Source organism: Phaseolus vulgaris, chromosome 3 (assembly GCF_051622355.1).
Source record: "Phaseolus vulgaris cultivar YP4 chromosome 3, ASM5162235v1, whole genome shotgun sequence".
In the NCBI taxonomy this organism is placed as follows: Eukaryota; Viridiplantae; Streptophyta; class Magnoliopsida; order Fabales; family Fabaceae; genus Phaseolus; species Phaseolus vulgaris.
Genome location: NC_143500.1, coordinates 32,179,634 through 32,194,481, shown reverse-complemented (window position 1 = coordinate 32,194,481; position 14,848 = coordinate 32,179,634). Strand labels below are relative to the sequence as shown.

At 29.4% G+C, this 14,848-nt stretch overlaps 1 protein-coding gene across 1 annotated transcript; it reads left to right on the top strand.

Annotated features, from left to right (window-relative positions):
* Window positions 1-278: 278 nt before the first annotated feature.
* MYB108 (myb domain protein 108) lies at window positions 279-2,630 on the top strand. Its single transcript, XM_068607468.2, has 3 exons — window positions 279-663; window positions 1,114-1,243; window positions 1,538-2,630. The coding sequence occupies exons 1-3, from the start codon at window positions 507-509 to the stop codon at window positions 2,187-2,189; spliced, it is 939 nt and encodes a 312-aa protein (XP_068463569.1). The 5' UTR covers window positions 279-506; the 3' UTR covers window positions 2,190-2,630.
* Window positions 2,631-14,848: the final 12,218 nt, after the last annotated feature.

Sequence of the window (14,848 nt, the reverse complement as noted above, 5' to 3'; positions counted from 1 at the left end):
TGCAAATGTAATCCAATTAATTTTAGAGAGAATTAAAAGCAGGTGTATTTTGTGTTGTGGAGATGAAGATATATTTGTGTTAGTAACATGTAGAGAGGAAGGTGAGTGGTGAGAAGAGTTGAACAGGTGGTAACTTGAAAACGCTTGAAGTTAAAATTGAAAGTGTGTTGTGAGCATTGGTAGGCACGCGCACACAAGAAAGGAGGAAAGAAAGTCAAAGTGTCATACATACAAACTACAATTAATTATGCTCCAAATTGCTACACATTCTTAAGTGATACTTAATTAATCATCTTCTCTCTCTTCTATCGTTTTCCCTTTCTCCCACATTTTCAAAACCCCTTCCTTCCGTATTTATAAGAACCCCCACCCTTCTTTATCTCACTTGTAACAATCCAACACAACACAACACAACTCCCTTTTCTCTCCCTACCTATCTCAATCTCATTCACACCTCTTCACCAAACACACCTCTTTTCTTTGGTCTCAGAGAAGTTGTGTCATCAATGGATGAAAAAGGAAGAAGAACTACCAACACCCTTTTGAGTGAGGACGAGATGGACCTTCGAAGAGGCCCCTGGACCGTCGATGAGGACCTCACTCTCATCAATTACATTGCCACTCATGGCGAAGGTCGCTGGAACACCCTCGCCCTCTCTGCTGGTATCTACATCTCATCACTTTTCCTATATATATATATATCTCTTTTAATTCATTCAAATTTCTGTTTTTCAATCTTCCTCTGTCATTCTGGTGTCATGTCTCCACTTATTCTACCTTTTAATAGCCTCCAATGAATTTGGGGAAGCCAAAGTTCAATTTTTTTGTGTGTGCGGATAAGCTTATAGATATATATGTATATATATCGTATGGTATAAAATTGATGAATATTGGTTGGTGGTAATTGCTTGGCCGCACCCACTTGTGAAAAAAGGGAAAAGAAAATGAATTGATGCCTCCTCTCTCAATCATTAACGTTTCAGAAAAAGAAAGTGCCATATAAAGGAGGGAGGCAATGCTCTTTCGTTTTCCCTCCTTTGCAGTGTTGTGTTATGCTCAGTGCTTTACCGATCTGAATAATAACTTATAACCTTTCTGCTCATAATTTTATAGGGCTGAAACGAACGGGGAAGAGTTGCAGATTGAGGTGGCTCAACTACCTTCGTCCTGATGTTCGACGTGGAAACATCACGCTTGAAGAACAACTTTTGATCCTGGAACTCCATTCTCGCTGGGGAAACCGGTAATTAATTAACCCAAAGATGCATGCATTCCTTCAAAAATACCTATTCTTGTTTTCTTCTTTTCTATATCTTATGCGTCTATTGCATAAACTGTTGAACTGAGATCAATGATCTTAGTTATTATAAATCATTTCATGGTTTTGATTATATAATAAATGTTTTGTTTTCATTTAATTGTGACTACCAAAAGAGAAAGCAGTATATACATATATTATATAGAGTTTTTTTTAGTAGAAATTGTCCTAATAGAAGAAATTAGTATTTTATTAACAATTGTTTATTTATGGGTTCAGATGGTCGAAAATTGCTCAATATTTGCCTGGTAGAACGGACAATGAGATAAAGAACTATTGGAGAACTCGTGTTCAAAAGCATGCCAAACAACTCAAATGTGACGTGAACAGCAAACAATTCAAGGACACCATGCGTTACCTTTGGATGCCGAGGTTGGTGGAACGCATTCAAGCAGCTGCAACTGCCTCAGTCACCACCAACAAAGCATACACCTCTGAGAACAACCTTAAAAACAACGAAATAGAGGTTCATAATCTCAAGGATAAAATGGGATTAATCGATCCTTCAGCGATGAACAGTGACTTTGTGGGTTCCTATGTCATGCAAAGTCACACTCCAGAGAATAGTAGCACAGCTTTGTCATCATCAGACTCATTCGGGACTCAAGTCTCAACAAAATCTGATCTCACTGATTATTACAGTGTTCCGGTTAGCAGAAACAGTAATAACACTAATCCTGCAGATTATTATCAACCCTCTCAAACCAGTTACTCCAATTGCATCACAAGCCCATCTGGGGCTTTCCCTCAAGGATTGGATTTTCAATCCCTAGATCCGTGGAACCTGCAGAATGGTGACTCGTCTGACAATTTTTGGAACGTTGAAAACATGTTGTTCCTAGAGCAACATCTCATGAATGACTACATGTGAAACATTGGAAAGCAAAACATAAAAACTTAGATGCAATTCTTTAAGTAAGTTTAGTGTTGTATTTTAATTAAAGTTAAAGTTAACGTTTATTGAAGTGAAACTTTAATTTTAATTGAATAACAGTACTAGAAATAAGAGTTGTTTGCAAGTTACTATAGTCTTTTACAGATACCAAGAGCAGGGTTTGATTGTGAAATATGGAGAGGTGGCAGTAGAAAATAGAGACATGAAATAAATCATTCATGTGTAGCACACACCTAGGGATTGTGGATTATAAGGATAGAGAAGGAATTGGGGATTGTTTTTCAGCTTATAGATACAGTTGTTTTTTATTTTTGATTTTTATTGTAATGGAGGAAGGTGATGAAAGGAGTTGTAACTTGTTTGTTTCTTTACAGATGATGATGATTTCATTCTTTGATATTATTAACCTTGTTTGATTCGATTCTTGTGTTTCATTCCCTTGGTTCTTTAGTAGGTACCTAGTGAGGGCATTATAGATGGAGAATGGTACATATAATTAAATAAGAATTTAAGGACAAGCATATACTTGGCTCCACACACACCCTTTTTCATTTTCTTCTCTATAAGTGTTATTATATTTAGATTATGAGTAATCCCACTCTTGAAACCTTGTCCACGGGAGCTGAACCAGCACCTATCTTCCAAAGTTTCTAGATTGCTAAAGAAAAGGTGAGAAAGTATTGGCAATTTTTTAGACGTGGTGCACTGTTATTGGTGAGGTAGCTTCAATGTTCAAGTAGGCCATTAGGGAGAGTTTCTTTTCTAAAGTTCCAAAATATGCCCCCAAAGTACCACTCCAATAACCCTAAACCTTCTCACGCTTGTTGCCTTTCGTACGGACAATATTATTTTTTCACTCGCCTCCAAACTTATTTACTTTCTCATCATCAAAATTTCTTCATCGGTAATATCACACTTTCACCTCCTAACTTTATTCTATTCTCTTCTCTTTAATATTTCACGGATGGGTCCCTCCGCTACACGTGCCAACCAAGAAAAACAAACACACTTTCTTCTCACTATCACTTCTGAATACGAAGTTTCTTACTCACATATATGAACTGAACATTGAACTAGCTAATATTCATACATAAAAGAACGTGTTTGATGAAGGTGAAAGAAATTGCAATAAAGGTTTTTGAACATAACAATGGTGAAGGAAAACTTTTGATAAAGATAGTAAGGATGAAAAAAGGAGAGCTTGCCCAAAATGGCATATATGGAGTGTGTTGAGGAGGCTTTTCAATATAACTTTTAATTTATTTGATTACTTTAAAATTTTATATTACCAAATTAAACCTATTTAGGAAAAGATTTTATATTTGGTGAATCGTAGTATTTTTTTTGTGAAATATCATTGCATGCATTGTTTGAACTTGCAAATGCTGAGAATTTTAACTTTATTCTTCCTATTAGGCGAGGTTGACACTTTACAGAGTTTTCAATGTAATTGTTTAAATTTTGTTGTGGCATTCTTTAATGTGAAAGTTATTTTAAGTTAAACATGTTTAGTATAAAACTTTCTATTTAAACATATATAACGTGACATTAATTATACAAAGAAAACGCAGCTTAATTATTTGTATGTGTTTGAGGTGGGTCCCATGAATTCAATGCCACGGTGGATTCCGACGTGGATATATTATGGGTCCCACCCAGGCTTGACTTGAAATTTGGAAGTCGCTTCTGGTGGTCCCACACACCAAGGTTGATTTTCAGTTTGATTTGAATTGCATTTGGATTTGCATTTGTATTGCGGGGTAGAAAATCAAATTCGGCACTCAAGAATAAAAATAAAGTCTTGTTTGGTCCGCACACTTTTCTTTTCTTCTTTCTTTGCGTTGTGGAGTCCAGTTATACAATACTTTTTCTACTTTCAACTTTTCTAATTCCTCTACTCAACCCTAATACGTTTCTCATACGTATATATCATTTTCGTTTTCTAAACAAAAATACGACCCTCATTCTTATAATTCCACTTTTATTTTATTTTTCACACTAAAAAAGGTAAGTGCCAAAATTCACTTTTATTTTTCTTTAAGGAGTTCATTTATTTTTATTTATACAAAACGTACCTAGAAAAAGTTTCCATTGTATTGTAAATTAAACTATTGATTCTGTTTCTGAGAAAAGAAACATATATATCTATTTATTGGCGGGACATAGATGAATACTGAGATATTCTTAACCTTTAAAAAGTTTAGGATTTAGCTGACCTATATAAAGTTCCAACTTAGTTCTAGAAAACTGACTCATAAGATAGATTTGAGTCACTTTATGAATTATATTTTATAAATAATATATTATGTAATATCTTTATTTTTAGTTAAGCTGTATTAAGTTATTTTTTTGGTCAACATAAATTATATATGTTTTTATAAGTAAAAGTTTTATAAACTATTTTTTTGTTTGATGTAAGTTGGAGCTTTTTGCGTTTGACATTGTTCATATGGTTTCTTTTACCAAAATACACCAGAAATTATTCCTTGATCTATATCATTTACATTAGTCTCAATCAATGTTGGTAACATTGATAAAATAATTATATGATTAGTAACATATAAATAATAATCTTGATTAATATCAATAAACAATAACTTCGATCCATATTAATAGAAAAAAATCCTTTATTAACATTAACTAAAAAACTCTGTAAATTTTGCTTTTAATTAACATGGATTTAAATATCATCAGGTGATAATTTTAAATTATTAAATATTTTTTAATTATGTAGTAATTAAACTATTCCATCCAAACAAAATAATATTTTATCTAAAAAATGTTTGAAGAGTAAAATAATTTAAATTACAAACAAATTAACTGTAATGTATTTTTATTTTCTTAAAATTGTTAAATTTCTTATTAAAACACACTATTGAGGTTTTTTTATGACCTTTAACTTTTTTTTAAAATTATTTAAACAAGTGATCATATATAATAAATATTACTCGTTACACTAATTAGCTTCTTCATAATGTTCTTCCAAAGAGAGAAAAAAAAAATCAACTTCTTCATAAAATATAATTATTTTGTACATAGATTTGTAAAAAAAAAAATCATACCAAATTTTATTTTTAACTTATATATAAGTTAATTTTGATTTATAGAAAAACTACTCTGTAATTTTTCCCCTGAAAATAACTTATAGAAAATATCGCCCAAGCATGTTTAAGACTTTTCAACAACAATATCATCTTAGAAGAATAAATACATTTTACGACATATGTATGTAAATTTTTTGATGAGCTATGTTTGCGAAAGAGAAATAAGAAAAAGTTAAAATTTATTATTTCATAATTAATATGTAGAATTTCGCTAATGTGATTTTTTATTTTTATTTTTACATAGGTTAATTTTAACTTATTTAATTTTTTTTCTTGTCTATATAACTAATTATTACAAAAAAAAATATGAAATTAAAAATAATTATTATATTTATTAAATTAAATATTATTTTAGAGATAAAAAATTATTGATATTTAAGTTGATTTTTATTATTAATAGATAATTTTTAAATTATATTTAATTAATTATCAAAATTTTAACTATCAACTTTAAGTTTTAAAATTTAAAATATTTGTGTTTTATAATTGAAGTCTTTATATGATCTAAACATGCACTTAAGTAATGCAAACCGAAATAAAGTACATAGTTTGAGAGGTCATAGATTGAGAGGTTGAAATTGAAGTTCAACGGTTGGGGCTGCGAGTGTTTGGTTTAAGCAATATTTTTATTTTAAAAAAGAAAAACACGTGGGAACTTGTAAACACGCACACCAAAGCTTTGTCACAGGCACGCACGCGCCCTATATAGATTCCCCGCCGCCACTCTTTCTAATTCCTCACACCACAAAATACATTTTCTTTTTCTTTTTAATTACATTCTTTAATAATCTATGTTTTCTGTTATTATTTCAATCTTCGGAGCTATTTTTGTTCCTGTTCCAGAAGTCCAGTTACATGATAATCAAATATATTTTTATATTTTAAATTTTATTTTTATTTTAATATATTTAATATAATCTTATATTATTTAAGAGTCAGATTAATAATAATTTATATGCACTTTTTTTTAATTCCTGATGTATTTTTAAAGATAAAATTATCACAAAGTTTCAAATTAGTGTGGAAAAAAAAAATTCTAACAGTTTGGTGTTGGAATTTCCCTGGCGACATCATTAAACCCAACACCTCTTTCTCTTTCAACCATAATGAGTGGGAGAAAACAGCACCATTTTCATAAACATTGTTTGTGCAAACTACATACATCAGAGATGTGTCCTTTTCATTTATCATTCATTGCGTGAAGCATTGTGATCAAACATGGTTGCAACCTTCTTTTTTATAAAGGCCAATTCCTCACACCCACATGCTGCTTAATGCTCATCTCGTAATTACCCTAAAAAATATACACAATTTTTTTCCAATCCGTAATTAAAAATCTTCATTCTTCCTTTCTCCTTCTACTTCAAGTAAATACACGTTTTCTGCTTCTTTCATTCTTATCCAACACAAGTGTTTGTAAGGTCTGAGGTTTGAGTATGTCTAAGGTTTAAATCACATAAATGGAAGTTTGTAATTATGATCATACTCTGCTAATTGAAGTCTAATCATTCATTTCACTGCGTATGGAGATGGAATTCGACATTAATTAGCTTCAAACTTCTGCAGGTTCTAAAAAAATTAAAAAGAAAAGAGGTGGTTAGTAACAAAATATTGCTGTTAATAATAAAAAAAAAATGAATGATTTTTACACTCGTATCGTATCAGTAATTGAAATTAAATTATTATAATAAATTGAATATTATAATATTAAATTAAACCTTAAAACAAATTTGAAAAAAAAATTGAGTTATGTAATAATTTAAATGAATTGAATTAAACATATCATCATGTTTTGAATGAAACAAATTAAATTAAACTACTTTTAATTATTTTTAATTGGTGATTCATGATTATGAATTATATGTGTTTGTGCTGCACCCACTCTGGTTTCTGTATGGGGTATCTTTTTACATAATGGCACAACAATTAATTCACACACAAAAGATTAAAATAACTTGAAATAATTGGAAGAACAAGATGTACTAATAATTAGAGAAGACAAGTAATTCTTAGAACAAGATTACTGGTTTGACTCGAGAGAAGACAAGTAGAAAATATGGCGTAATAACTTTAAGACATGAAACACGAGTAAGGTAGGGTACATAATTATTATTATAAGATCACATATATGTTGGTCTAAACCTATATCACTGCTTACGCAAGAGATTATTAAAATTAAAATCGTGTGAACACTTTCTTATTCTATACCTTTGGTTGGCACCACGCGTTTGTCTTGTGTTTAAAGATTCAAACCTTAATTTATATTGTTTTAAAATATTAGCGACTCATAATTGTTTTAGATTTTGTATTTATTTTCGTGAAGGGTTAAAATAACGACATAAATCAATATAATTTCAGACAAAATCTAAATGATTAATGATAATGATACTATTTTAAATCCGATCTTCTAGAATTACACAAAGCAACTACTTATAATCTCATTGAGGTTTTTTAACTATAAATCACAATAATAGAATGATCAAAAAACGAAAAATCTGCTAGTGTTGGAGAAATTAGATATAGTTTTTACTAATCTCTTAGTGACGAAATTGTATAGTTAGGAGATATTTTTGTGACTAATCATTCACTAACGATAATACAATAATTAGAAAGGCAACATTTTGCAATAATTAAGGTTTTAAAACACAAAAAATGTTGAACTTTTTAGGCGTGAATGTTCGTTGTCCTTAAGACTTATCCATGGTATATTGTGCAAGTCTCTCAACATACAACAAGAACTTCTCGCAAATTATCGATGATAGCAGAACTAGCAAACAACTCTTAAAAGAGTGATAACCCAGGATACAGAAAATATTTAGAACAAAAACAAGAAAAGAGAAAGAATGAATGAGAGAAAAGAAAAAAGAAAATGATCAGATGCTTTGAGGAGGTAGACAAAGCCCTAGTTTATAAAGTGGAAAAAAGGATAACAACCCCAAAACTGCCACAACTCCAAAATCGTCATTGACAACACTACTTCATGTCCCAACAACACAACTTGTCGAGAAGAACAAATGAGATTTTAGAGGTTCGAGTCTTGCGCGTGGAGCACCTACTTTATCAAAGATCGTGAGTTACATGAAGGTTGCCGAAAAACAACAATAAAACTGAACCCTAATGAGTTTGTGAAGCAAAATTGATATCTCTTTCTTTTGCTACATCCTTTTGCTATATCTCATATGCAGTATTACAACAAAATTATGTTTAACAAGAAAATAATCCCAAGCTATTTCCATGTTATATTGCGTAGGATTTATTCGTTTTAAAACTATATCCAATAAAAAAAATATATATATATTTTTTTAAATTATTAGAACGTATTTCCTTAAAAATTCTTTACAACTTTGTGAGAAGTATTTTTTCTTACAAACCCCACACAAGTTTATCCATAACGTTTTAATTTGACAAGTATTCTCCATTCTAATTTATCTTTGCGTAATTTCATATTTCAATATCTTTGAAATCTTTTGCATTTGTTGTATATTATAAAAAAAGGTGAGTTGAAAATTATCTATGTTTTTAGTAAAACTTTATTTCGAATATTAAAATTTTAAACAATATGTTAAATTTTCAAAATATTTACTTTAAATGGTTTATAATAATATTGATAAAGTATAAACATCGGAATTCTTAATTATCATCTCTCCACCATAATAATTTTTTGTCTCTATTGAGACATCATTATTCTCCACGTTCATCTATGATTGTGCAAATATATGAAGAATCTTGTGTGCATCAGACGTAGACATGTGTTGTTTGAGTTTATTTAGTACACATGTGTTGTTTGAGTTTATTTAGTACACATGTGTTGCTTGAGGTTTATTTATAGCATATTGTAGAATGTTTAATATTTACATAAAAGATGATGATGAATGAACGATGCTGTCATAAGTAAATATATTGTACCTTAAATTTTTCAATAACTTTAGGTTGTGCGAAGGATAAATCCGCCTATTTGAGAAATCAACTAATAAATATATCATAGGTTAAAAAATTAACTAGTTTTGACCTTTCAAAAAAATTATAATCCATAACTACATTAAATATAAATTTATTATTGTGAATCCTAATACCATATTTACCACTATTGCTTGAATACCTAGGAAAAAAACCAAGAACTTTAATAAAACTATTTAATTTCAACATCTACAAAACCTTCACTTCCAACAATATCTTTTTTTTTTCAAATCCAATGTTAAGACAAGAGGTTACCAAGCAATGAATAACATCAAATTTTGGATGTTGAATAAGTTATAAAACTAAAAGGGTAAAATGGACATTTTAGTAATTAAGGGGTGAAGGAGAAAAATAGATGAATGAGGGAAGTAAAGGCCCAGTTTGAATTAATGGAAAACTTTCAAGGCAAATTCTTCCTGCACCATATCAATTTTAACCTCCACCATATCAATTTTTTAAATTTCCAAAACTACCCTCCTGCACCATATCAATTTTAACCTCCACCATATCAATTTTTTAAATTTCCAAAACTACCCTTATTCCAAATTTAAAAATCCAAAATAATAATTATAATTGAGAAATAAAAAAAATTATGAACACAAAACTAAAAAATACATTCTGGATAAAAATATTCAGAATTCAAAAATATGTTCCCAAAATTGAAATCCAAAATATTTCAGATAAAAGTTTCAAAAATAATTTTTTCCATTTTTGTATAAGATTATTTTTATCATTTAAGGAGGGGTATTTTTGTCATTTTCTAGAGCCGATTAGGTACATGCTGAAATTGATACGGTGGAGGGAGAAATTGCCAACTTTCAATTTTGTATAGAAAGCTCATTCTTGGGCTACAAATTGCCTATTAAGAAGATACTGTTATTCTCGCCCTAGTTTTTATGAGTTCACTTCCAAGTTTTGCAAAATAGATTTGAAAAAAATCATTATGTAGTTCTGCTGTTTTAATTAAGAAAGCGTGTTTTCAGTGTTAATTTTTTAGGATCGGAATTTACAAACAAATTGTACAATGTAGATATATTTCATTTGTGCCGTTAATTATATATATGGGTATTTTATTGAGAAAAATGTGACCTTTTAATTGAAATAATTTAATTACAGAAAGATATAATTTTCAATCTAGTCAAATTAATCATTTAAATTGTTTGAATGATGACACACGTTTAATAGGAATCAAATTAGTCATAAGTAATTTGATGTAAATTAAACATAGTGATTTTTCTATATCATATTTAATTTGATTATTATTAAGAATAGTAAATAAAATCACAATTAAATTTATTAAATCATAATTATTATTTTTTAAATGTTTTGCTATCATGTGCCCTTCAGCGCACTTTAATTATGATTTAAAGTTTTTTTTTTAATATCAGTTTTGATACACTTTTTAGATGAGGTAACTTATATTTAAAGAGTATTAGTTTTACTCTTTTTTTTATATATATTACTGTTTTTCATTTTCAACGACTTTTCTCACCATCTTTAATTAGTTGTCTATTTAAAAAATGTTAAAAAACTAAATTTAAAAAAATATATTTTACTTTTATTTCTTAAACTAATATGGTTTAAAATACAAACTTTTTACATCATCATATAATAAAAATTTGTCATATGATATTTTTTTTGTCTTATGAATATTTATCATAAAAATCATATCTATCAATTTTTATAATTAAATGATAATATAATCTATATGAAATATCAAAATAAATATATAAACATAATATAAATATTTTTATCACTTTTTTATAAAATAGTTCAAAAATATATCCCTTTTCATAAGGACTTTAAATATTTATATAAAATTAAAATAAATATTCAAAAGAAATAAATATTTCCATCATCCCGCTTATCAGGAGTTCTATCACATGTAACACCATCTGCTCTCTTATAAATACATGATCATTGCAGATTAAAGAAAACAAAACACAACAAACAACAGGTAAGGTAGTTATTTTTAAAATTTCTAATATAAATATAACTTTAAATATTCACATAAAGTCATCAATTCTGATGCATTTCCACATAACTATAAGTATGTGTTTGGATTGGGGAGTGAATGTGTGAGGATTTGAAGGAGTGGATGTGTGAGGATATGAAAAGAAAGTGTGAAAAAAGTGAGGTTGTTTGGATTCGGGTATGTTATATAAGATGTGTGAGGAAAGCTTATGTGAGTTTGTAAGTGATATGATGGTTGTGAGAGAGTTTTTTTTTTTTAAATTGTTAAATGTTACTTTACAAATTTATTCTTGCATATTAAATTTTTTTAATAATGAAATGAGTTATTTTTGTTTAAAAATAAACAACTTTCCCATATTTCGTAGATTTAAAAATTAAAATTAGAAAATAAATATATATTAAATATAAATAGATACAATTTAAAAATTATAATTAGAAAAAAAATGTATTCGACAAATTAAATAAAAATTAAACTTCAAATAATTTCTTTAAATATTAAACATTCATTATAAAATTAGAAAATAAAGCAGAAAATAAATCAGATCTTATATAAATAAAAGATAATGTTTTTTATTATTAAAAACCCTATAGTAATGAATAATAATAAAAAAATACTAAAAAAATATAACGTAATTAAAAAATTTAATACATGCTGATGTGACTTTCCCTCTACATCTCTTCATTTTGAGGGGAGAGGATATTTACTGGTTCACATGTATATCCTTTCCTCCTCTTCCTTACAAAACCCTGGATCCAAACAATTGATATCCTCTCACTTCTTTCCTTGTGAACAGTACATCCACATAAGCAAACAAAGCTTAAGTGTCTTTCATAATTCATTTTTCTCATGTCAGACTTCTATTGACTCACAACACATAGAAGCTTGACTCTAATTTCAGAATAACATCCTAGGACTTGCATCTATCATACTACTCATTGTTAATCCACACAGACATACACATAAACATGTCAATATCTCATCATCTCATTATCTCATATGAAAAGGTAAGTTCAGTAACGAGACCTAACAAATCAATACACCGTAATAATAATCTCAACACAGTATTTCCTTTCCTGAAAATACTATGTTTTGATCACACTTTCACATAATTGCATACTTCATTTAACCCATAAATCACATCATAATTTAAACGTTCTAAACATTCCAGATATATCTAAAATTTAAGTTAACAATAATAAGCAATAATAAACTATGCTAAATAATATTAGTAATTTTTTTTTTTAAAATGGCTTGAGCGAATTTCTTTTAGTTTGAGCGAACATGAACTAGCGTGTACCCAGGATTTTTGGCTTGAGCAAATTTTTTTTGGTTTGGGCGAAAATGGACCAACGAGCACTCCAGAATTTCCCCATCTTTGCTTGAACGAAATTCCATTTCTTTCAAGCAAAAGTGGACCAGAAAGTACCTTAGAATTACCCCATTTTCGCTTGAACAAGATCTTATTTCGTTTGAGCAAAAATGAACCCTAGAGCACCTTATATTTTCATTTAAATTGTTATTTTACCAAATATACTAAACCAAAGTAACAATCTGCTTGCTAGAGTTGGATAATTACTCTAAATCAAAATCACACCACCAATACCTAACAACATTATCCTTTAAGTAATTCATCAAACTATTTACATACATGCATTTACTTATTCAAATAAAAACAATATAATTTTATAACATCTACCATATCTAAAATTTCACATTCTAATCTCAATCAAATTCTAATATACTCAAAATAATCAATCCTGCAATAAATTTTGAAATTGGTGATCACGTCACCTCCACATACAGATCTTCTAGCCTAGGGTTCTATTGGAAATTTAAAACTAGCATCCATTACCTGAACTTGGCAAATGTTCACTAAGAGCTCAAAAATCTTATAATTGTTCTAGGGTAGCTTAACTTGGACCACAAAGTCTTGATAAAATATCTAACTATATCATTATGATCCTTAACGAACAAAGACTTATTCTGAAGGCAAACCAAACCATATCAAAAGTAACTAAAAGGAAATGAGCTAAAATGAACTTACTCTATCTGATATTTTGATCAGACAATCTTATAAAGTTCACTAACAAAAGTTCAATGGTGTTGATATGATAAGCGAAGAGGTTAGAATCTTATAGAGAAGACAGAGGAATGGAAAAATGAATGTTTAGAGAGAAGATGGTTATTTTATAATGAAACCTGAATAACTAATATTTATATAGACTTTTCACTTTAATAATAAAGGTATAATTACCTTTCTGGTCCTTACATTTGGGGTAAATATTCAATTTAATATAATGATGTTTAAAAAAATCATTTTAGTCCCAAGATTTTTTAAAAAGGTTCAATTTGGTCCCTTTCGTCAAGTTTCCACCAATGGCGTTAATTGTTGATGATGTGGCGCACACAGTCGTATTGGTCTACACACGTGGCGCATCATAAACTAAGGCTAGAGTCTTGCGTCTCCACCTTTTTGGTACCTTATATTCCCTTCCCTCACCTAATCTCACCTCTTTCACCCAACTTCTTCTGCACGACCCACTTTCTCTCTTTAACACAAGCTTCAATTTTTTTTTATGTTTTTGTTCTCTTTACTCACAACATGGGTTCTTCTGCAGTACAATTTCTTCTCCATCTTGAGGCTTTTGACTACTTCATGCATTGCACAAGCCCCAAGGGATGCACCCACGCACGTGTTGCCTATTTAAAATGGTATTCGGAAGAAAAGGGGATGGGTTTAGTGGGGGAGGTGAGGATACTTCAAGGAAGATGCTACCTGGGATGGACTTTTAATGAGTGAGATTCCCTCTGCAAAGTTATAAACAAAAGTGCTAGAATGGAAGTGTGTTTGCTCGTTTATTGAAGTCGTCTTACCAAACCAAGAATTACATTTTTTCTACGAACAAATGATTGTAGAGTTGTTAAGCCAATTGAAGAAGGCTTTGTTTCAATAAAGAAACCTCCTCCCTACAAAACATGGAAGGTATGATGTTTTTCATTTAAAGCATTGCTTATGTAACTACAATTATGGTGTTGCGCACAAACATCCCCTTGTTTACTCTTATAGAAGGACGATGTTAGCAACCTATTCTTAGACCAAAATGCCTATTTATTATAAGGGTATTTAAGACATTTTAAGAACCTTTGAAGCAATTGGGTAGAAGAAAATATGAGTTTTATTTATTGAATGAAATCAAACGCGAAGCAGGAGACATTTTTTTCTCCAATGGTTTCCCTTTTTCACAAGATTTGTAATTATTTGGTTGAATCCCACCTTCATTCCATTTACCTATTAAAACGATCTCTTATTACTAAATAACTGCTCTAATTGTCCCTAATCAACTATCTCTAATTAATTTTCCTTTTGTTCTGTTTTAGCTTCACAATTACAATCTTTTAAAATTTAAATTAATTAACATCTTTTTTTTCTTATTCTTTATCTCTCCTGACTTTTTCATCATTTTCTAAATGTAAGTCTATTAAGACTCAGAAAGATTCCACTAATGGAAAAAACATGAATAGGTGCAGGTGGCAATGGTTGTTCTCAAAATTATAATTGTTCATTTTGTTGGAACGAATCGGTGATTCATAAAATTTTC

Excerpts from the sequence above, each read along its gene's own strand:
- MYB108 (XM_068607468.2), top strand. The coding sequence starts at position 507 with ATGGATGAAAAAGGAAGAAGAACTACCAACACCCTTTTGAGTGAGGAC. Across the intron at positions 664-1,113 it reads CACCCTCGCCCTCTCTGCTG|GGCTGAAACGAACGGGGAAG; the intron begins GTATCTACATCT and ends ATAATTTTATAG. Across the intron at positions 1,244-1,537 it reads CATTCTCGCTGGGGAAACCG|ATGGTCGAAAATTGCTCAAT; the intron begins GTAATTAATTAA and ends TTATGGGTTCAG.